Genomic DNA, 24,519 nt, shown 5'->3' with positions numbered 1-24,519 from the left:
TGAAACCGGGGTTTCGATTTTCAATGCTGTCTATTCTTCTCATAGTTCACTTTTATAGACACATGGTAACAATCGATACAATCGCTAGAGGGCGTGTTTTCACCATGAAAGTAGCAGTAAAACCGCAGTAATAGTGCAGTATGCTATTATGTTTCTTGAACTAGTCACTTTAGCTGCTAAATGATTCATTGCTGTTTTAAATGTAAATTGTGTTTTAATACAAAATGGCTTTCAAAGCTCCTCGTTTCCACATGCTTGCACACCCCATGAGCAGATACAAGTGCTTGTTGCAGCATCAAAGGAGAACTTGTGATGACAGAGGAAGGCAGTGGCGGATGGGCTCTGACTGACAGATATCAGTAGGCTGCTGTCGCACGGAGGTTTCCGGAGTGGTTCTTCAACGGTCTATCATTCCACCGCGCAATGAAGGATCAAAACTACGGCGAAGAAGTTACAAAAATACTCGAAGATGCCCCCTCTGCTCGCAAAGCACTTTTAGACAACTACAACAATTTACAAGAAGTAGCGAAGTATTGCGAGAACAACTACTTGCAGGTAAGATGCTGACACGCGCTCCTTACACATTATGATTCAGTCCGAGACTGTTAAAAATCATTTACAAAACTTAATTTAATTAATGTCATTTAACATTTTATTAGCTTACTTAAGTGACGTTATTATAAGTGTAAGGGACATATAATGCGCAGGTTTTATTGTTTTTCTGTGTAAAACGCTCTTACAGAGAGCGTTGCGCTCGCGTCTTTTGCAGCGTCACGCGCATGACAATATTAAACGTAGTTAATAGAAATTCAACTTTAAAAACGCGTGACAATATCTTACGCTTTTTCACGATTCCTCTGCCTGACCAAATTGTATAGTATTTATTTTACTGAGGAGTGTTTGGTGTCCCTCAGTAGCTACTCACTGACTTACCCACTTTGTACAACTGATAACAGATTGAAGCAGTTAAAACTGTGGAACTTTTACCTGCTTATACTCGTAGTTAAAAGGTTGCTCCATATAAATATGCATGCCCTTGTAATTCAAGGAACACATACAAGAGAGAAGATTGTCTTAATGTACTTTATGCAAGATTGCAAGTCTGTCTTCCTTACAGTAGAGACCAAATCTGATTCCCCACAAAGAGTAAAACTTGTAATCACCTGTCAGCGGTCTCAGAGACGGAAATTGCATAGTAAACTAATAATGTCTAAAAATCTAAAAATGCAAAAAGGTTTGTGTGAGTTGTAGGATTAAGCCTTCAAGTATAAATAATATAATTGTAACAGTATAAAAACAATAGAAGTCAGTAGAAAGAAGAACAGAAAATGAAAGTAGCCTAACTGCATTTAGCTACTTGTATACAAAAAAAATTGTTCCGTTTTTTTTTTTTTTTTTTGCGACAGGATGTAAAATGAGATCATGTATTGCATGCAACACAATGACAGCTAGTAATAAAGTTCATTAAGACGGAGTAAAATGAACCTGTTTGAAGCATGTCATGTCTGTTTAACGGATGTTTCTACCTCTGCAGTCTGGAAATGACACCAGCAAAGCTCTGGAGGAGACCAAGGCCTTCACTGCTCAGTCTTTGGCTAGTGTGGCCTATCAGATCAGCTCTCTGGCCACCAATGTGCTCAAGCTTCTGGATGCACAGAGCCTGCAGCTCCGCAAGATAGAGTCCTCCGTCAACCAGATCGGACAGGTATCGGCCCCTTCCTCTCTTTCTTTTAGAGAGACTGGAATGCATTTAAATATTTTGAGATACTTCAGAACATGTTTGTTATTTTGATCATATGATCACGATACAGTCATTATAATCAGTGTAAAGCAGTTTAGTCCTATCATGCTGACTCTATGAACTTTGTCGGCTCCACGATGTCGATTTTCATTTTATAAAAAATGGAAGTTGTGCATGTGCTGGTTCCTTACTTCCCTTAGTAATTATATATGGGTACAAGGTTTGGTCTCTAAACTATGATAACTTTACCTACTCAGCAGCTCACTTTCAATTCAAAAATGTATATTATCTTATTGAAATGTAAAGAAATGCAGTTGAATTCATCAGTTCAATACAAGTTTTGCAAAACATCAATTCTGATACCTATTTGTTTCCCAATATTTCTCTAAACATCAATATGTAAAAACAATTACCTCTACATCAACTCACATTCAACTCATCACCACAAAATGTTCATCACATCCACAGAATACTTATTGTCATTCGTAAATATTGTCATTTTAATCTATTCCATCATCGTCCATAAAATGAAAAATAAAAATTAAATAAATGTTTTTGTTTGTTCCTGGAAAAACCCTATATGTTGTAGTTATGATAAAGTTTATGGGTCATGCAAATTTTCATCATGTTTTCAATCTCAATTCAAATTCAGTAATTGAATTGAATTCAAAAAGCACTCTCAATAAAATTCAGTGATACACAATCCTGCTGATAAGACTTTTAAACGATTATGATTGTTATAGCGTTGAGTTCTGTTACATTTGAACTGAACATGAATCGGTGAAAGGCTTCAAAAAGGGTTTCTCTGTTATTACTGCTTGGCAAACATGGTAATAACATGCTTGACTGCAAAACCGCTCTTGGTCTCTTGGTGAAGGAGGATTTCCTACTGTAGTGCCGAGGGCTGTTGTAGAAATGTCCCAAAGCTCAGTGTAGGTAGTCACTGTTTGGGGCCCCCTGTCACCCGGGTGATAATACTCCATGCCACCAGGGCCCCCCTTGCCCCTCGGTTCCCTTGGCTCCTCTCACTGCGGCACAGCAGCATTCCAGTGCGCTCCGTGCCCAGCCTGCCTAACCAGGTCACCTGAGGCAGGCCTGAGAGGGGGTGAGCCAGATCCCAGACTTGCAATGAAAGGGCCACTGTTCTCTCGCTCAGAAGCAAAGTTTGAACGCTGATTGATGTTCTCTATTGTCTGCCCTGTGCCCAAGAAGAGCTGTAACAAGCAGGCCTGGAGTAATACTGATCCTTCTCACCCTATCTGAGTGCCCACAGAGGAAAGCCAGATTGGCGTATTTCAGGAAGAATCTAATGTCTTTAGAAGCGAGGCTTCCAGTTCCTCCTACATCAGACTAAACCTTTACTGGGGGAATTGAGTGCATTGGGACAGCCTAAACATTAATAAGATTTAGCTAAATACCATTCAATTATGCTCACGCTTATATTTTTAATATAGTGTTGAGGGTGTTATTTTAGTATTGTTTGTGTACTATTTTAATATTTATTACTATTTTGAATGAGCTTTTATAATTTCCATAATTTTGTTATGATCTTTTGCCATTTTTATTAGTTTTTTATTTTATTTCAGTTTTTTAGTAATTTTAGCACTTCAGTTCAACTTATTTTATTTCAGTTAGCTACCAAGGCAACATCACTAATTTTTCTTTAGGGTTTTCATCTAATATCTATATTTAATTTTTAAATTTCAGCTTTATTTCAATGAACAAAACTATTTTTAAGGGTTTCAATACATCTTAATTTTGTGAACTAATACATGGTTAATAAAATTAGTAAAGAAAATTGGTTACACTTTATTTTAAGGTGTCTTTGTTACAGTGTATTTATATACTTAAGTACTGAGTAATATTAATTAACAACATGTACTTGTAACCAAAGGGTTAAGGTAGGATTAGGGTTTGTAATTATTACTGGTATTATTATAGCTACATGTAACATATGTAAAAAGGACACTGTAAAATAAAGTGTTACCAAAATATTACATTTAATATAAATAAAAAATAAATGGGTTACATGGTGTTTAAAAAAAATGTTTTTCATGTTTAATTTGAATCATTAAGTGTATCAGCAACAGCAACAACAAAATTTGACTGCAGAATGCAGCAAAAACCAATCAGATTCAAGATTTCCAGAGTGCGGTTTAAAGTGTGATATTTTAGCATGTCGATTGTGAAGATTTCTACATTTTAATACCAAAATGTTGTCTTAGTGGAGATTTCCAGGTGTCACTTTTCCCAATCTCTCTGCTTGTATACAGACAGTGGACATGCACAGGGAGAAAGTGGCCCGCAGAGAGATTGGCGCCTTCACAGTTGCCAAGAGGGTTTCACGCAGTCATAAGATTGTCCCCCCTGTAAAAAATAAAGACGCCAAGCTCAAGTACTCCCGCACACCCATCTCCTTCTCCAGCCTGGACTCTGTTGGCCATGGCATGAAGGTGAGCACACACACAATCTCATGAAGTGGGTACAGAGCATGGTTAACCCCCCATATTGTGGTGACAGAGGTGTACAGTGTGTTACAGTAACTTCATTATCAAGACAACCAACCAGAATCTGCCTTAGTGCTTAAATATCCATTTGCCTTGAATAGTTTCAGTGTCTGAGGGGAAACAATTGTGTAATGTAAAAGGAAATATGTTAAGTGGAACGAAAAATACATGTTGAGGGCTGTGCAAATAACAATATTAACCCAGGGTTTACAATTATACAGTGTGAAACACTTGTCTATTCAGTATTATTTTCTAACCGGGTAAAGTATAAATAGCCAGGATTACATTTACCAAGTATTACAATGATTAATGGTGTCAAGAATCTTTAAGATATAACATTTAGCTGTTTCAGCATGTAACTTATAATTTCTTCCCTTCATAACAGTTCGAAATAAAAATCGAAACGGTAAAAAATAGAGTATCTCTTCGTGTCACACACTTGACCACATCCTGTTATAAAGCAGTTAGTCTGACCAATTAACAGTGCACACAAACTCAGAGCAAAGGCACATTCATATTACTCTCTTTTCCTACCTCCTTTACACTCCTCTTTCCCTCAAACACAAACACACATTTGGCTAGCAGCCACTAAGCAGCGTGGGAAAAGCAGCTTCAGTCTTTAATTGGTGCTACTCATGCTAAGCTAGCTTATTGATACCCTGCTAGGTCTGTTTAGCATTTAGCAGACTTTCACAGGAATGCACTTGCCACAGAAGACTGGTGAAGCACATCCATATTTAGAAAGTCTATCACGTTAGCACACACTCACCAAGTCTTACACTCATGAGCATAAACACATATTTTTTATATAGTTTTTCATTTGAGATGTCATTGTGTTTATCATACATTTATTATAAGCACCAAGTTTGGGATCAGTACGTTGTTGTTGTTTTTCAGCAAGGGTGCATTAAATTATGGTGTATCATGGTTTTCACAAAAAATATTAAGCAGCTCAACTGTTTTCAACATTGATAATTAAAGAAATGTTTTTTGAGCAGCAAATCAGCATATTATTATGATTTCTGAAGGATCATGTGACACTGAAGACTGGAGAAATAATACTGAAAATTCAGCTTTGACATCACAGGAATAAAATACGTTTCAAAATAGAATAAATTAGAAAACGGTTATTTGAAATTGTAATAATAATTCACACTATGACTGTTTTTTGGGGGGTTGTTTGTTTGTTTGTTTTATCAAATAAATTAAGCCTTGGCGACCAGAAGAGACTTATAAAAAAATAAAAAATAAATCTTGCTAACCCAAATTTTTGTTTACAGTAGTATGAATAAACATATATCGCCACCTTGGAATTATAAGGTTCGATCTGCATTCTGACTGGTTTTGAGATATTAAACTTTAAAGTTTTTGCATTCCATTCGACTGTGTAGAAAGAACCTTTTTATTTTCTAAATAAAAAGTTCCAAAATGTACACAACTTTAAAAACAACATCACATAATGTAAATAAGTTGTCACAGAATAAGAATATGTGAATAAGTCAATTTTGACAAAAATGTCAGATAGAACCTTATAATTCCAAGGGGACGATGTTTATTTACCTCATATTTCACCTGTAAAGCTGAAGTGTGTGAGTTCTGTGCTACTAGCATCATCAAAAATAATTACAGAAATATTAAATATTTTCAAACAGGTTTCCCTAAAGTCCCCTATTGGAATATTAAGGGAGACAGATGGATAATGCTAATAGAAAGGAGTCAGGGTGGTCATATAGATTGTTTTTGTTTTGATATTATAATTAAGTTCAATCTACAAACTGCTAATCATCAGATGTGTTGTTTTCAGGATTCTGGCCAGCCACAGTTAAAAACAGCTACGATGACACGGAGCGGCAGCACGCTGAGGTACATCTGTTTGACATGTCAGGGCCTGTTCACACAGGGCGAGTGTGATGTTACCAGAGATTCATTTGAGATTAATACCATTATAGAATTTATTTATATTTTGAATTTGCTTTTATTTGAATATTTTTTCAATAAGTTTTTCATCCTCCAAGATTTGTATTTTATTTAAGCTTTATTTCAATTAATGAAAACAATTCTTAATAACACGAATTACAGAATGTGCTTTAAGGGATTCTGTGACCATTACAAAGTGTCAGGCAATTTTTTTAGCATCTTGTGCTATGAGTGCTGTGATGCTGTTTCATTTTAAAAACATGTCTCGAGGATTCATTCTGTTATGCAGTATCTTCCAGTTTTTGATCACCAGTATGCATCCTGTGAGAGAATGCCATTTACATGTATTCATTCTCTGCTTGATCTCCTGACATGCCCACATGACTGCAGCCACCCTAATACAAACTATCATGCTAGTCATCACATCTCCTTTTATACTGGTTTAGATTCTCTATGAAAACGTCTCTGTTGTTCATTAAAAAAAAAGAAAACTTGGATGAAATCAGATATACTCATACTAACCCCTCATTCTCAGGCCGCTGTTCCTCTTCTTTCTCATTTAGAAGGCCTTTCTCCAGGAAGTGATTTTAGTTTTGTTCTACCCACTTCCCCTCTTTGCACTGCCTGAAAGCAACAAGGCTTGCATTGTGGTAGCATTAGTTTCTCAGCACGAGCACATGAGACATGCACATGTCTTTTTAGTGGCTTTCTGCATAAAATACAGAAGTGCATGTCTAATATTAACTATTTGACAGCTCAGTATGTGTTTCTGTGTGTGTATGATCACCAAGTCGAGGCAACCGTCCTCCAGAGCCTGTCCAGTGCCCTGTGGCTCCCACTCTGTCTCATGGAGCGTCCCTCACCTCACTTAATGACAAGTCTATTGCGTAAGAGCACATAAAGTGTTTTATCATTCATGTTTTTAATCCTAACGTCACATCTGTATCAGTTTTCATAACTGGATTTCTTCCGTCACCGCAGTTCGAGCTTTGGTAAAGCCGTGCCGCCCCCGGTAGTGCCCAGCTGGCCCACCAGCCCTGATGGTGACATCATCAGCACGCTGCTGGATCCCCCCCCACTGATGGAGACAGAGGATCCACCTCCACCTCCTCTCTTTGACTGTACCGACATCCCCCCACCTCCACCCATGCCTGCTTCAGTCAATACATCTGATCCCAGCAGCCTGCTAACCACAGCACCACCTCCTCCACCAGCTCCACCTCTTGAAACAGGTTAGTTTGTGCTGACTGACCAATCAATCAGCATGGCAGGACATTCAAAGGTTTCAGGAGGTTACGCCATCTAGATGTGACATGATAAAGCAAGGAGCAATACATTTGTTGTCCTAACCAGCCGCTCCACATACAATACCAGTCAAAAGTTTCAGGTCGGTATACGGATTTTTTGGTTTACAATAAGGTTCCATTTGTTAACGGTACTGGTTAACTACATTAGTTAAAATGTACTAACAATGAAAAATACTTCTAAAGAATTTATTAATCTTAGTTAATGTTAGTTTCAACATTTACTGATACATTACTCAAATCAAAAGTTGTATCTGTTAATATTGTTCAACAGACATGAGTTAACATGAACTAACAGCGAACTGTTATTTTATACTGTAATAAGTTACTCATTGTTAGTCAATGTCAGTTAATGCTAATGGAAACTAACATCAAGTCAAGTCACCTTCATTTATATAGCGATTTCAAAGCAGCTTTACAGTGATAATAGGAAATTAAAGTAACATAGATTGTTTAGGCTTTACAGCAGCTCTTGTCCAAGTTATTGTCCAGCTAAAGTTAGTTTTGATTGATTCACACTTCCATCGCAATGATCATTAGTTATTAACTTAATGACCGCTATCCGGCTATCCGGCCGCTCATTTGCACAAAACAGTGCCTGGTGGCTTGAGAACGCAAATGCAAACGTTTTATCTGTACAGAGGTAAAGGGAAGGGAGTGTAACTGTGCATTAAAAATTAAATATGATCTGATGGTTGTGTTTGTGTCACGTTCCTCAGCTGTGTCATGTTCAGTGTAGACGGACTGGTTAGGACTTGAGCTGCGAGTGTAAGAACTTACACTTAAAAACCTGTGATTTACTAGACTAACCTACATATTATTAAATAAAACATCTAAAAACTATATATAAAAAATGATACATTATACACACAAAAATAAATAAAAAGAAAGTATGTTCTATAAGTGTGCATGTGTGTAGTAAAAATACAATCCGGTCATTAACCTGTTAGCCTTCAACGCCACTTTTGAAAAATCCCCAGAAATGTCATACCCAAACTAAAACAGATACAGTTCATGAACCCTTTGTACTAAAAGCACAAGTATGATCTCATTTGAAAGCTGACACCTGGCACTTTATTGGAAATGTAGAATTAATTATTGTCATAATGAAAAAATGTATTATATATTGTGCATATATGGATGCTGCTGCAGTGGAGCCAGAGGAAAATAATCCAATGACAATAGTTTAAAAATGGAAAGTTCTATAGTATAATAGAATTGAATAAAGAAATGTTTTGTCTAGTGGCCGAGGAGAATGGATTTCCTCTACCAGAAGCTCCCAGTGACATGCCTCCTCCACCAGCCCCCGATGGCGTTGATCTTCCAACCCCACCGCCTCTGCCTGATGAGGAGAACTTTGAAGGTACAAAAATGTCCAAATCAACATCATTTGTTTGTTCAAACGTGGTATTTTGTTTTGAATGATGCTTTGTGTCTCGCTTCAAAATGCGTTGAATGATTACATGTTTGCTTTCTGTTACAGCCAGCCTTTGCTCTTAATCTTGGTGTTGCTGTTATTTGTTTCTGTGAGCTTTTATACTCTATGCTCTTATTTTCACACTTGTCTCTCTCTTCTCACTCAGCTCCGCGTTCTCGCCGGTCACGAGTGCGACGCCATCCTCCTAGCTCTCGCTCTCTCTCTCTGAGGGTCCGCATGGGCCCCAGCGCTCGCTCGCTGTACACACGCTCGCTTTTTCTGCCCTGCGCTCAATCACGTAAGGCCCCGCTCATTCCTGAGACCTGATTCATTACAGTTCATTGGTAGTTCCTCCTTTTGATGCCAAAACTGTTGATGCGACATACCAAAAACATTTGACATTAAAATCGAATCACTCTTATTATCTGGCCCTTGAAAAAACTCTAATCTGTTCATATTAGTTAAACATTTCTCTTTATGAACACCTGTCAGTCATGATACCCCCACCCCCTCCATACCCGCCTCCTCTGGCTCCGCCTGCTTCGTTCAGCCCATTGTGCAGGATCCCTGCTCGCCTAGAGCACCTGGGTAAGTGTGGCGCATTGCTGTCTTGCTCTTCTCTTCCTTAATATTTGCCACTTCCCTCAGTCTGCTCTTCAGCGAGCCAAGCCAGCATATAATTTGACCTCGTATCACGCCATTCTGGCATGCAACAGGATCTACACTCGATCTACATCCTCAACGTAAAAGATGAAAAATAAAAGATAATTCAAAGTATTTATAATAATGAATGACACTGGTGCACTATATTCCAAGTTATCTGAAGCCATATGATGGATTTTTGTTTTTATCTTTAGTGAACTATTCCTTTATATGTGAAGTGTGTAATTTGTACTGTAAACAAATGGAATTGCAAACAGAATTGTTCTTTTCAAAGATATGGAGGCCCGCAGGGATAATGCAGTTTTATTATTTTTATTATGATTGATTGCCTGTGTGGTCTTCCATGTGTTTGAAGCGGAAAAAAAATATTGTTTTCACAATTTAGTTTGATGTGGCTTGAAGCGCAGAACTCACACACTTCGCTTGTGACGACAAAGTGCATTTGCTCTAGTGTTGTCTATGTGTTAACATTGTGTGTCGATGCACATTTAGACCTTGAGATTCCAGCACCGCCCCCATCACCGCCAGTAGATGGTTTTGACAACTATGAGGATATGCCCCCTTTACCTCCCCCCATTGATTACGACATATCTGCACCGGCCGACTATTTGGAGAAAGGTAGGGTCGACTCATTTAAGTCAAACTCATTTTTTGTAGAGAGCTAAAGAATTTGCATTGTTAATCAGTATCATAATAGCAAGACTTTGGTATTTCGTAAAATGACTGTATTGATATTTTAGGTTTCCAAGATAATGTTGTACTGACCAGTGGTGGACAGTAACTTAATTACATTTTTCAAGAATTTGTGCTTTATCTGAGTATTTTTATTTTAAAGTCTCGCTGTGGTGAAAATCCAGTATTTAATGTTGTTTATAATTGTTGTTAATATGCTTTAAGACAAACCATGTGGAAAATGCATGTCAACACCATTGCTGAGTATTTTTTCTTTAAAACTGCAGTGAACAAAAGACAAAACCAGTCTCAAAAACGCGGTTTGAAATCGCTGGTGTTTTGACGTCACAAACTACCTTGTAACCAATCATGTCAACTTGTGATCGTCAGCGAGTGGATCTCTGAGCTGGTGCGAGTGAGTGGAGGCGGGGCTAATTAGCATATTTATAGAACCGCGTATTCTAAATGAGGCAAGGGTGTAGAGTTACATTCCAGCTGTTTTAAGGCAAGAATAATTTTTTTTCTCAAAGAAACAACTTTTAAATGTGTCATTTTGGTGATCAGAGAAGAGTTACAAAGAAGGGATACAATTATTGATTACAGGGAGACTTTAAGAAACATTTACTTTTACTTTACTACATTCCAAAGCAAAATATCATACTTTTTACTCCGTTTTACTTTTTACTTTTATCAAAACATGTCGTTCCTCGTTATTTTGAACTGAAGAAATCATCACCCACCCTGGTGTCCGATTCGTGAACTGATTCTGTTCAATTAGCATGTAAAATTGGTTCGCAAATCACACTGCACAATGAATTGGCTTGATCCAATTGCATCAGTTCTTGAGTCAACAATTGGATGAATTCACAAGTCAGACTCAAAATTAGCCGAGAACGGGAGATCCTCTGGGCGTGAGTGGGCGTGTTAAAAATTAACAAATGTAGGATTTATTATTGTAAATGAAAATCAGATTTAGATCATAGCTGTCAGTACATCTGCTGTAAAAGGGCGAGCTGTTTAAGCCCATTGTATGAAATGCTTGAATGTGCACATGTCCACATTTGTGTATCACTGTGTCTGAACAGGGAAGGTTTTAGGTGAAAACTAAACAGAATGTTATAATGACACAAATGAAAGCCCATGCATCTCCCCGCTGCCATGGCAGTTTCAAATGACAGAAAACTGGCATGTTTGTATAGCTTTTTTCTTAAAGGGGTGGTATAATGCGCTTATCACAAGATCTAAAATAAGTCTCTGATGTGCCCAGAGTGTGTATGTGAAGTTTTAACTCAAAATATCCCACAGATATTTTTATGTAGCATGTTAAAGTTGTCACTTTTTGAGGGTGAGCAAAAATGCACCGTTTTGTGTGTGCCCCTTTAAATGCAAATGAGCTGCTGCTCGCAGCACAGAGGGCGGAGCTTCAAGAGCTCATGTCATTTTACCTCACACAGACATGTACTGAACATTTAAAAAACGTTTAGCCTTTTATGTTAAACCGGAGTCAGACAATGATGGAGAGACTCAAGAAGAAGTGACAGCATGTAGAAGGCAACATGACATTTCTGAATGGTTAGTTGATGAATTTATGTAGCGTATGTGTAGTATCTTCTAGTCATTGATTAGCATATTCTGTTTTGATAATCTATAAATGTGTTCCCGGGGGCAGGGTTTATGTAAATTTTAGGGTTGGTGATGTCACTAACCCGGGAGGAATGTCGTGTAGTCCATACCTGCCGTTTGTTGTTCCTTAAAAAGCTATTTCTTTAATAGCAAATATCTTCCTTTGCTTTGAACTTTGAGCATTGTAACTTTGCAGATGTTGTTTATGCTCAAACAGCAACATTACACACTAACTAAAGTTAAAAAAGAGAAATCATAATCAACCACCCCTTTAAAATGTTAACAGAGTTTGCCCTATGTGACGCTTCTGATGTGCAGATCAATACATATTAAGTGTCTGCTTAACCTTTCATATTGACTAGTGTTGGCCACTTGACAATTCATAATAAACCATAATGATGTCAGACTGTGTCTCGTACATTACACACACACACACACACACACACATGTATGTATTTTGAGTAGATAAAATTGCAAAACAAATATACATTCACTCATTAATCAGTACTTTTAACATGTAATCATTTTACTGGAGTATTATTTTATTACAGTTTTACTCAAGCACCTGATTGGAGTATTTCGTCCACCACTGGTCATGACATTCAGAATATAAGATATGTACATGGACAGATTTTTCATTGTAACTCTTTTTCCTACCAAGTGGTGGCACTATATAGCTACGACAAAGGCAAGCCAGGTGACCTGCTCTTTCAGGAGGGGGACATCATCTACCTCACCAGCAGGACCGAGGATGGCTGGTGTGAGGGGGTTCTGAACGGAGTAAAGGGTTATTTTCCTGGCAACTATGTGGAGTCCACCGCTTAACTGGCCATAAGAATCCAGAATTTCAGTAAAACAATTATTAGACATATAAGGCATCTTGTATTCGCATTTTATCAAGTGAAATTAATTGTTGAGCTATGTTGAAGTTTTAGAAAATCCCAACTAACATGCTGACTAATGTTTCCAGCACAGAGGAGTGTGTGTGGACATGAAAAGCCTCTCCTATTAAAGTGTACTTTGGTCTTACATAATGAATGCTGATGACCATGATAATTGATTTCTCAGGACTTTACGTAAGTTATAATCTAAATGTACAACATATTAAGAATAATTTTTGTACACTAGTTCACAAAGAAGTAGATAGTGGATGGTTATTTGTTAATTCTGTAAACATATTTGTTTAAATTGTGTTGAGTAAATAATGAAATAATATATACTTTTTTTCTTCATCTAGTAAGTGATTGAAATCTGTTAATATGCACAATTTCATGATACCAAGTTGGCATTTACAGTCCATAGAATCAATAAACTGTTAACATTTATGTCTGGGAATAAAGTTGTATTTGTTTCATGTCAATTTTTAACTATCCACTCCTTAAATATCTTTTGCCCTGTTCATTCATGATGATCTGGCTCATAAGCACCAGTAGCCTTATTGTTTTCATTTTTTATTCTCTTTTAGACTGTTTCACAATGTTTATTTCATGTTGATGAAAGATATTAAACTGTCCAAAGTTTGTCACCCAAAATGTGTTCCTCTTTATTTCCACATAAATAAAAGTGGAAACTCTTGGGATTCGGAGGCATTTGTAGACAGCAAATATTGTTTTGGATGCTGGTCCCCACCAGGCATCTTTACAGGATTAAATAGTAAGACTTCTTTATTCAGTCTTTGCCAGAAACTACATTCTGCTTCACCAGTTGTGCCAAAACCAAAACAACACACACCACACTGTAAAATATTATCAGTTGACTTAACCTGATGATAAACTTAATGCGTAACTGAAAAAAAAAAAGTTATGTGGAATTGTCAAGTTCACAACTTAATTTGTTCAATTATCCATAAAGTTTATTTACTTAATAATTTTAAGGCAATGGGTTTCCTCACTTTTAGTCAACTGATCACTTTTTACAGTGCAGCCTGCCATGCAACCTGGAAATTCATGTTGATCTGCTTTCATTTTCAACAGGGAGAGACAATATAATGACTGTTCTTCAATGATAAATTGAGGAAAAAAGTAAAAAAGCATGTTCTAATAAACAAAAACAAATAATGAAGAACACTTGCTCTGTGGTGATTAAAATGAATTATGTGCTGCAAAGACAATGTCCTGCTACAGGAAACACATGTGATAGGTGCTGTGTCTTTAAACACCAGACAGTCACCATAAAAGTGTTCAAACTTCACTATCAGCGCTATAAACCCTCCCTCAGATAAGACTCAGTCTCAAATCAGAGCAGTGCACACACAGTCTACATTTTTGCCGTAATCGCCTGCATCCTTTGAGGTAAGACTTTTATTTGTTTTTCAGTCAGGTGCTTATAAACTCGCTTGATTTAAGAAATAAATTCACTAACTACATAAATAAAGTGTGTATGATGTTCACCTAGTAGAATATCACAGAAATGTGACTGGGCTTGTATATATAGCCTATATACCCTTGTGGAAAAAAAGTGCACTTTAGTGTACTTTTATAAAGTGTACTTATTACACAAATAATATACTTTAAAAGTATACACTTAAGTGTGAATTAAATGCAATCTTTTGGGCGCACTTAATGCACATTAAGTATAATTAATTTCAAATTTATTACATATTAAGTTGAAATAAAATGCAATAAGTTGCCATTAAGAGTAATTTTTTGGAACAACTTAAGTGGGACTTTAATACAACTTTATATCTACTTTCATAATTGCTTCTAGTGTCCTTAAAATATACTTAAAGTGCACTACACAATATACTGACACGCAATTAATGTGAACTAAAATATACTTTAATGTCAGTTAAAAATGCACTTAAGTGTGAATTAAATGTATTGTTTTGGGCGCACTCAATGCACATTAAGCGTAATTAATTTCAAATGTATCACATATTAAGTTGAAATACAATGCATTAAGTTGCCATTAAGAGTGATTTTTTGGAACAACTTAAGTGGGACTTTAATACAACTTTATATCTACTTTCATTACTGCTTCTAATGTCTTTAAAATATACTTTAAGTGCACTACACAATATACTGACACGCAATTAATGTGAACTAAAATATACTTTAATGTCAGTTAAAAATACACTTAAGTGTGAATTAAATGTATTGTTTTGGGCGCACTCAATGCACATTAAGTGTAATTAATTTCAAATGTATCACATATTAAGTTTAAATAAAATGCAATAAGTTGCCATTAAGAGTGATTTTTTGGAACAACTTAAGTGGGACTTTAATACAACTTTATATCTACTTTCATTACAGCTTCTAGTGTCTTTAAAATATACTTTAAGTGCACTACACAATATACTGACACGCAATTAATGTGAACTAAAATATACTTTAATGTCAGTTAAAAATACACTTAAGTGTGAATTAAATGTATTGTTTTGGGCGCACTCAATGCACATTAAGTGTAATTAATTTCAAATGTATCACATATTAAGTTTAAATAAAATGCAATAAGTTGCCATTAAGAGTGATTTTTTGGAACAACTTAAGTGGGACTTTAATACAACTTTATATCTACTTTCATTACAGCTTCTAGTGTCTTTAAAATATACTTTAAGTGCACTACACAATATACTGACATGCAATTAATGTGAACTAAAATATACTTTAATGTAATATACATGTACATCGTTCGTTATATAATTAAATACATTTATAATTTTAAAAAATTATAATAAATTTGTAATTTAGTACATTTCAAATTTTAATAAAAAAAAAATCTCTTAATAACCTAGTTACAATCAAAAGAAACACTATACATAAACACAAACAGTTACAACACTTTAACTCCTTTAGAAAGAGTCTGGAGGACAATGAAGCTTATATGCACAATCATTTTCTTCCTCAAATACAAAGGTACCTAAACATCACAGAAAACATTATGCATTTTTACATTTTCAGAAAACATTCTGTATGATATATAAAATTGTTTTTGTTTCCATGTAATTTACTGGTACTACTACTTTTGGGGTAATTTGGAATTTGGTCCCCATAAAAAAAAACACACACACACACACACACACACACACACACACACACACACACACACACACACACACACACACACACACACACACACACACGCACGCACACACACCTAATATTAACAAAGATGAATAAATACAGTAAATAAATTGTTCATTGTTAGTTCATTTTGGCTAATGTATAAACTAATGTTAGCAAATGAGACTTAATATTAAAGTAAAAATATTAAAGCTCTTAAACCTTTACTAGCACCAACAGGACCAAATGGTTTCTTCTAAAATCTTACTCAATTACAGTGAATGTAAGTTTGTCTAAAAACAAAAAACAAAACAAAATCTGAAGAACTCCAACGGCATAAAAACAAGAAAACCAAAATCGTTTGTCACCAAATGTTTTGAAGTTGTTAGAAAGTGCTGTTTATGTCTATGTCCCAGAAGCTCTCCAGAGTATATGTGAATGGAAATGTTCCAGAGAAGCAGGAAAGTCAGAAAAAATACCTTGAAGAAAGAAAACAAAAACAGAAGGAAAACAATTGTTTATAAAAACAGATCCAGTCCATTATTATATTTGGCTCAATTGAATGAAAGTGATAGATATACAGTTGCGCTTTAAAGTTATACACCTTGCAGTATCTGCAAAATGTTAATAATTATAGTAATAAGAGGGATAACAAAAAATGTTGTTCTCTTTTTATTTAGTACTGCCCTGATGAAGCAGTTTATTCATTCCCCAATCAAATGTCAATAAATTTTCGTCATAGTTGTCGTCATTTAAAACTGGTTTTTATTTAGTTATCGTCTCGTTTTCGTCTGTGAAAAAATGTCGGTGACGAAAATAATGATACAAATTATTCGTCATTAGTAACATTGCAAGATGGCTGTGGATGAACACCAGTTGTTTGAAACAGCTTTGGCCGCTACAATGAACGAGTTAGACTTTTATCTAAAAGAGGAACCGAAGACGGTGCTCGAAACGTTCCTTTGCAAGAAGGATGTTTTTACTGTTTTGCCGGCAAGAGTCTAATCTACCAGTTAGCTCCGCTGGTAGCTAGGCGTATGGGGCTTAGTTGTGATTGGTCGTACTAGTATTATCCAATTGCGTGCAGTGAGATTTTCAAATAAATGCTTGGTGCCGCCCCTCGAGTTGGGTGATTTATATTACTCAATGCCAGACCCTTAATCTTTCGGATTTGGGTCTGGATTTCCAGGCTAGCAGTTCCTGGATGTTAAAGTTGAATTTACTGTCCAATTCGAACCACTGAATTTGCGAAGCGGAAAATTGTTTTTGACCAAAAATCACCTGTTAAATATTATAGGTTGTATTTTTAAACCATTTTAATATTTTTTAAGTAAAATATTAAAGGTGAATATGGATTATTGGATTTTTAATAATGAAAATGGGTTTGAAATGTTTTTAATCGAAATATTCACAGCTTAAATTTCAACCCAAAATGCAAGCCCTAAAAATACAATGCATTAAAATGCAAGCATAGTTAATGCAATGCATTTTTTTTTTGTTCAAGTAGTGCAATTCAACAGGCTTTTTTGTTTCAAAAACATTTGCCATTATTTTACTTCCATACCCAAGACCCATGCAAATGTTTCCTCATCTTGGCTTGTAAGTTTCAGCTTACCGCGCACATCTTCATGAAGGATGTTCCTGTATTTACTGGTACCACAGTTGACACAGCAATTCTGCGGCCCTCTTCCTTTGGTTTGATACCTGTAAAATATATGATGATTATAGGGGCATCTGTAAATGCACAGGTGGGAATTTATTACTTGCAAATGGAGAAGATTCAAAGTATTTAAAAGCTATAGGGATAGTAAGTGACTTGATAGCAGTGTTTCAGCTTGATCAGGGTGTGCTGTCTGTGCAACAATTCATGACAAATTATGTAACGTTAACATCACCTCATCAATAAAGGCCTGTGATTCCACACCGCTTGCACTGTATCTCCAATCACATATGAACTGATCCTGCAAAATGAACGTGTAACTCCAGATAAGCACAAAAAAATAACATATTCCAAAACAAATAGTAACTGAACAACTCACTCTTCAAATGCAAAAATAAAAAAATAATGCTACATTACAAGCATTATTTCTAGAGTGATATATTACATTTTTATGGTGGTTATAACATTGATTATATGTATTAAATGTATATAAATGTCTTCGAGTGTTACAATATTGGATCTGTATTTAGCAAATTTGACTAAGTCATTTAGTAATTTTTAAATGATTTAAAAAGTCGGTTTAATTAAATTATATATATTTTCAGCAGCCAAATTCGTCGAACACACCCACACGCGAACATATTATGATGTAAGAAATTATTAGAATGCAATCATAGATAAATTATTGAAAACCTGATTAATTCACCTCCCGAGTCTATTGCGTCTGTCTGCGATTAAAATAATGTAATGTGTTACACAGTCTTAATCGCAATAACAACTGCCATGTTACGGTGAAAATTTTAAAATAAAGAAAGCATCAAGATATACTTACTTGACTCATTATTGCAGTATAACGTCTCATCTGTAATCAAACGTGGCGTGGCGTTCTCTTCCTGATTGCGCAGCTTCAGTTTCCTTTCCTCACGAATCGCGATTACAGAAACATAACAGTGCATTTTTCAAACTCTGGTGAAGTAGTGCGTCATCGTGACGTAGTATATTTGGCGCATGCGCATTAAATAAAGTTAATATATTTCATGCATGGTTATGTTTCAGCTTTTTAATTTCTGTTCAAACCATAGGTTCAAACTCATTGTGTTGTTAGACTTTGTAAGTTCACAAAACTTGATTCATTCACCTAACTAAAAGTCAATCATTTTTATAGTGTAGTGTAGTCTAATTTAAATTAAATGTATTTTAACTGCATTTAAATGCAGTTTAATTTTGTTTAGATTTGTTTAACTTTGCTCACAATTAAATGTGTTTAATTTAATTAGATCAACATAATGATATTAAAAGTATTCTCTACACAGATGTAAAGTACAATACGTTAATATTACATTAAGAACTCCTCTCATAAATGACATTTTATTGTCAAATATTATGTAGAAAACTGACACTTTTAATTGAGTTCATAGAGCAGAAGCTGGTGATAAAAATGTCAACAATAAGTTGTACTGGAGTATACTGTATAAACAAATGTATTGCAGTTTAGAGGAAAAATACATTTCAAGTGCATTAATGCACACAATATATTATAGACTAAACACATTTATAATACATCAACAAAATAATTTTGGACAACACACTTGAGTTGAAATTAAAAACAATTATTTTCCATATTTTCCATTAAAATTATTATTTTATTTAGTATATTAGTCAATACATCAAAATAACTGTTTAAGTAAAACTTAAGTAGACATTATTACAAAGTGCCTTTTTAAAACATGCACTTACGTGTGTTTAGAAATATTGTGATGAAAGTGTACTTACTTTAAGTTAAACTTAATTAGACATTATAACAAAGTGCATTTGTAAAAAGTGCACTTAAGTGTGTTTATAAATATTGTGATGAAAGTGTACTTACTTTAAGTTAAACTTAATTAGACATTATTACAAAGTGTATTTGTAAAAAGTGCACTTAAGTGTGTTAAGAAATATTGTGATGAAAGTGTACTTACTTTAAGTTAAACTTAATTAGACATTATTACAAAGTGCATTTGTAAAAAGTGCACTTAAGTGTGTTAAGAAATATTGTGATGAAAGTGTACTTACTTTAAGTTCAACTTAAGTAGACATTATTACAAAGTGCATTTGTAAAAAGTGCACTTAAGCGTGTTAAGAAATATTGTGATGAAAGTGTACTTACTTTAAGTTCAACTTAAGTAGACATTATTACAAAGTGCATTTGTAAAAAGTGCACTTAAGTGTGTTAAGAAATATTGTGATGAAAGTGTACTTACTTTAAGTTCAACTTAATTAGACATTATTACAAAGTGCATTTGTAAAAAGTGCACTTAAGTGTGTTAAGAAATATTGTGATGAAAGTGTACTTACTTTAAGTTAAACTTAATTAGACATTATTACAAAGTACATTTGTAAAAAGTGCACTTAAGCGTGTTAAGAAATATTGTGATGAAAGTGTACTTACTTTAAGTTCAACTTAATTAGACATTATTACAAAGTGCATTTGTAAAAAGTGCACTTAAGTGTGTTAAGAAATATTGTCATTAAAGTGCATTCCCTTTAAGTACACTTAAGTGGTATTTAATTTGAACTATATTATATTATCTGCAAGTGCACTTTTCAAAAAGTATACTTTTATGATATTAAGCACACAAAAAGTACGCTTTCAATACAATTAAGCACACTTCTTTTTCACAAGGGTATTGAGCTGTATCTAATGTTGAGAGCAGAAGATTGTGTTATTTTGAGATTCTCTGATTCTTTTGATCACCGGAAAGACAGGTGTTGTCTAAAACACTGTTGGTAGTCAGTGAAAAAAGGAGAAATCAACATGATTTATAGTGTCAGAAAGGGTTTCTTGATGGGTGTTGAAGGGGTATGTGTGTAAAAAAGCGGGACCCTCCTGAGCTGCTATGGGCCTACAGTTCACTTAATGTAAAAGGGTCTGGAACCAAGGGTCTTTTTTTGTTATCTCCCTTGAGACCAAACAGTAGGCCATTCCTTGGATAGATGACCTTGGTGGCCCTGGCTTACAGTAAATGGCAAAATATGAATGGAAATTGACAATATGTTGTGTTTAAAGCTAATTCTTTAATAAAACCAAAAATTGTATCTGGATAATTCTCACTTGGATTATCTTTTACATCTGTCCTCAATACTGAACTAGGACATTTCCGGTTAGCAAGACATCTTGCATCATTTTCTTGACTCATTAGGTTACAAAAGTTTATTATGGTGGTTGAAGACAGTTAAATATTCACACATTCATTTTAAGACATTAAAGATCTGATAGGACCTGGAAAATTCTGTATTTTCTTAACATTTACGTTATATAGCATCCTGTCGTATTACAAATTATATTTTGTGGAATTCTAGGATCTGAATTATAAAATTATTTCTAAAATAAATGAATACAATTAATGGTGCTAAATGGATTTTAGTTAGCTTGTTGGCATTTTGAAAGTGTCCAATGTCCAATAAAAACCCACCTCTACAGTTTTTTTCAATTGCTTTCACACTAAAATGAAAACTTTCCCACAATTAGCAAAACCTTACACTCAAGGAGCAAAACACTGGCCTAGAACAGAACTGTAAGCACATTTTCAGGTTCACACTTTTTGCAAAACATTACAAACAGTGATTTGCAAAACACTTGCATGCATTTGACACAGATATTTATCATGATGTAATTTCTTTGCAATTTCAAAGCAAAGGCTTTTTAAATGAAAACACCCATGAAACAATTGGTAAACACAGCAACCAGATGTGCACACACACTGGTGCTTAATTGTAGACTCACCAATCAGGTTTAAGCACTATAAAAAAGCAACAGGTAAGTTCACCTGTCTTCAACAATACTGTACTGTATGAAAACTGTTATGAATGTTTTGTTGAAATGTTCAGAAATAAAAAATAAATAAATACTTTAGTCTGCACAATTGGTGTCATGTGGTGTTGGTGAATTTATTTTTACACTTTCTCTGTGTAAATGCTAAAAGTGTTTTAGGTTGAGCACATGAGTGTTTACAGTAATTGATTCAAACAGAAGCAGACCATATGATGCTTGTGCTTATGTTATGACAACAAAATAAGGTTTTTATAATACATAGTTTTGAGAAAAGTGTTCCATTTTGCAAATTATCTTGCAAATGATCTGAGGTGTTGTGTTACTTTGGTGTAGTGTTGTGCTGATTGTGTGTAGGGCTTTGAAAAACCGGGCCCTGTTTTCAAAATTGTGCTTAAGCAATTGAAAAAAAACAATTGCTTAAGTAAATTTAAGTAAATTGTAAATTTTGGATGAAAGACTGCACTATTTGAATGAATATTAAGCTCTTGCTTCTTTCATACCTGTCCAGTCTGCCATAGGATAATGTCTGAGTTACAACAGTTTGCGAAAACCCCACAATGATTTCAATATCCCATGCATATGGACTCTATTATTGTTTACTAACTAAAGCTGTCATCACCAAATGTAATTTATTTCCTTACAGAGTTGCTTCTGAATTGGCAATTCCATCACTGCCATGGATAACAGTGATTCGTTTTTAATATTTAAGTATGTATACCTGCTCTCAATGCTCTCCAAAACAGATTGCTGTGTGTGTGTGTGTGTGTGTGTGTGTGTGTGTGTGTGTGTGTGTGTGTGTGTGTGTGTGTGTGTGTGTGTGTGTGTGTGTGTGTGTGTGTGTGTGTGTGTGTGTGTGTGTGTGTGTGTGTGCGTGTATTTATAATTCAGGGTGTCTGTAAAGTATCTTTCTTCTGACTTCAATCTTATATTTTTGGAAATTGTGAAAACACATTAGCAGATTTTTTAAAATCTCATTTGTAGATTGTAAAACTATAATAATATTTCGTATGTACCTGTAGCCTATAAAAGTTTATAGTTATAGTTATATAGTTAACTATATAGCCTATAGTTTACTTCCTCATTCCAGAAATGTCAAAATGGTCCATTCAGTTACTTTCTGTAATATGTTTGTTATCATCACCAATATGAAATCTGCACACATGCTCACTCTCACTCATGCTGTCGTTGTTGTTTCAGGATTTTCGCACCTATCCTAACCTTTGCTTTTTTGATAATCTGCTGTACTGGCTTCTGTAAAATGATGCAGCGGGCCCGTAAGGAGCGCGTGGAGCGCCTGCAGGGTCAAGCTGGAGTCGTGGATCGTTCGTCGGTGTACGTCATTCCGATCTCTCTGTCCGAAGACGAGCTGCACAGGCCGCCGCGCTACAGCACCGTCCAGTTCTACGAGTACGAGGCCCCTCCGGCTTATCACGAGGTAACCGTGGAGATACTGTCGAATATCTACATCATCATGGAATGAATCTTGTCCTGAAATGTTTTTAAACATTTATTTTGCAGTTACGTCTGAAGCCTGAAGCCTCCCCTCTTGAACCCCCTCCTGCATATTCAGAATCTGTCTCAAACTCACCTCACATTCATGAATCATGATCTCAACACACACAGTATCTCAAGCACTTGGACTGGTGCAAAGTGGGATTTTCCAAGGACTACTACTCATGCTACCTATGCAAAGTGAGGAAGAAAATGTCAAAGATGTGATAATCTGTGATTCTGTTGGGATTTTGAACGTCATAGGGTCATGAACTGTTTCACACAATTAGCATACGGAACTTGGTTAAAAGTTTAAAAATGTATATATGTTTTGTTTAGTGAATATTTATCAATTTTGCACATAACTAAACCTTTTTTATTGACTTTGTGAAATAAAATGTGTTAATTTATAATAAATGCTATATATGGTTGACTGGATCTAAATTGTATAGCTAATGTAAAATAAAATAAGAATGTTGTATAAACACACTCTTAATAATATCCACTATGTACCTGAAAATGTTCAATGTTAACGAGAGATAAAAACTGTTTTATATAAGCCATCTTTCCTACTGTCTGGAAGCTCGCTCTTCATGGTCCATGTTCCACCTGAGCTCAAAGTCCAGCGCTGTTACAACAGAGGACGCTCCACCTCCTGCATTCCTGTCACTGTCCTCACTGTCCCACACAGACATAAGCCATATGCATCTAATCACCATGCAATGCATTTATTACTCATAAAATGAACAACAAAATTAACCAAATGACCTACTTAAACAGATGAAATAGTTGAAATATCACATGTGGTGAATTCACAGCTTTGTATTAAAGTGCATACACAGTATGCATCAAAGACTGTAAACTGCACACATCTATTCAATTGTCATGTTTTATAAAAAATAAAAACAGAAAAATGTAACTTAAAAGCATTTTTATCTACCTCTTCAGTAACTTTAATTTCAGTAAAGGTAATAATTGTATAAAACCACATTGCCAGTTTCTCTCTGTCTGTCCATTTATTGACTATTGTGATACTGATAGGTTCGTACCCTGATCTATTTCCTTATACGACCTTCTAGGCTTATATGAGCCTATCCCAGTTTGTTTAGGCCAGAGGCAGGGGAAAGCACTCGCCAGTTCCTCTAACCTGCATGTCTTTGGACTGTGGGGGAAAAAGAGGAGGAAACCCACGCTGACACGGGGAGAACATGCTAACTCACTTCCAGGGCTCCAACCGGGGACCTTCTTGAGCTTCTTAAACACTGAGCCACCGTGCTGCCCTCATACCCTGAAAGAAAGAATAGCTTATGACCTAAGAAAATACATGATGATAATCAAACTGTATCATTTTAGAAGATTTCAGTTGATTTTATAGGCCTATTTAAATTCAAGAGGGTTGTCTCAAAACATACTTTTTTGGTCAAAATATCCTCAAAAGATCATTTTTTTGTCATCACTTTTCGTGTCATCGTGTAATCTATAATTTAATGATTGTCATAATGTTATAAAAGAAGTGTCTGGGTTGTAAATGCAATGGATTTAGGGTTGCAATGGAATGTTTACTGGTACAAAGGTCTACACCTTGTGCATCATCTCTTAAGTGAGTGGAAACAAAAACATAAAACACGCCCATGTCATAATACCTTCTCAGAAATGACACTGTTCTGTCATAAAATGTGGAATCATGTAAGACATCCAGGAAATGACCT

General features: G+C 35.3%; 2 protein-coding genes across 3 annotated transcripts; both read left to right on the top strand.

Moving 5' to 3' along the window:
• The first annotated feature begins 130 nt into the window (after positions 1–130).
• abi3a (ABI family, member 3a) lies at positions 131–13,169 on the top strand. 2 transcript variants are annotated; one of them, XM_079606762.1, is made up of 11 exons: positions 136–555; positions 1,535–1,705; positions 4,015–4,194; positions 6,053–6,111; positions 6,957–7,052; positions 7,147–7,397; positions 8,713–8,832; positions 9,053–9,184; positions 9,379–9,474; positions 10,042–10,167; positions 12,506–13,169. In XM_079606762.1, the coding sequence occupies exons 1-11, from the start codon at positions 424–426 to the stop codon at positions 12,667–12,669; spliced, it is 1,527 nt and encodes a 508-aa protein (XP_079462888.1). In that variant the 5' UTR covers positions 136–423; the 3' UTR covers positions 12,670–13,169. The 2 variants fall into 2 exon arrangements, with proteins under 2 accessions (XP_079462889.1, XP_079462888.1); XM_079606763.1 differs by lacking the exons at positions 9,053–9,184; positions 9,379–9,474 and having other exon boundaries at positions 131–555.
• A 909-nt stretch (positions 13,170–14,078) lies between these two features.
• Positions 14,079–23,048, top strand: LOC306995298 (uncharacterized protein). Its single transcript, XM_079606781.1, has 4 exons — positions 14,079–14,135; positions 21,963–22,027; positions 22,517–22,754; positions 22,838–23,048. Exons 2-4 carry the CDS (start codon positions 21,996–21,998, stop codon positions 22,925–22,927), a joined length of 360 nt encoding a protein of 119 aa, XP_079462907.1. The 5' UTR covers positions 14,079–14,135; positions 21,963–21,995; the 3' UTR covers positions 22,928–23,048.
• The last annotated feature ends 1,471 nt before the right edge of the window (positions 23,049–24,519 follow it).

The sequence above is a fragment of the Phoxinus phoxinus genome (assembly GCF_949152265.1).
Source record: "Phoxinus phoxinus genome assembly, chromosome: 1".
In the NCBI taxonomy this organism is placed as follows: domain Eukaryota; kingdom Metazoa; phylum Chordata; class Actinopteri; order Cypriniformes; family Leuciscidae; genus Phoxinus; species Phoxinus phoxinus.
This window is presented reverse-complemented; position numbering and strand designations above follow the sequence as displayed.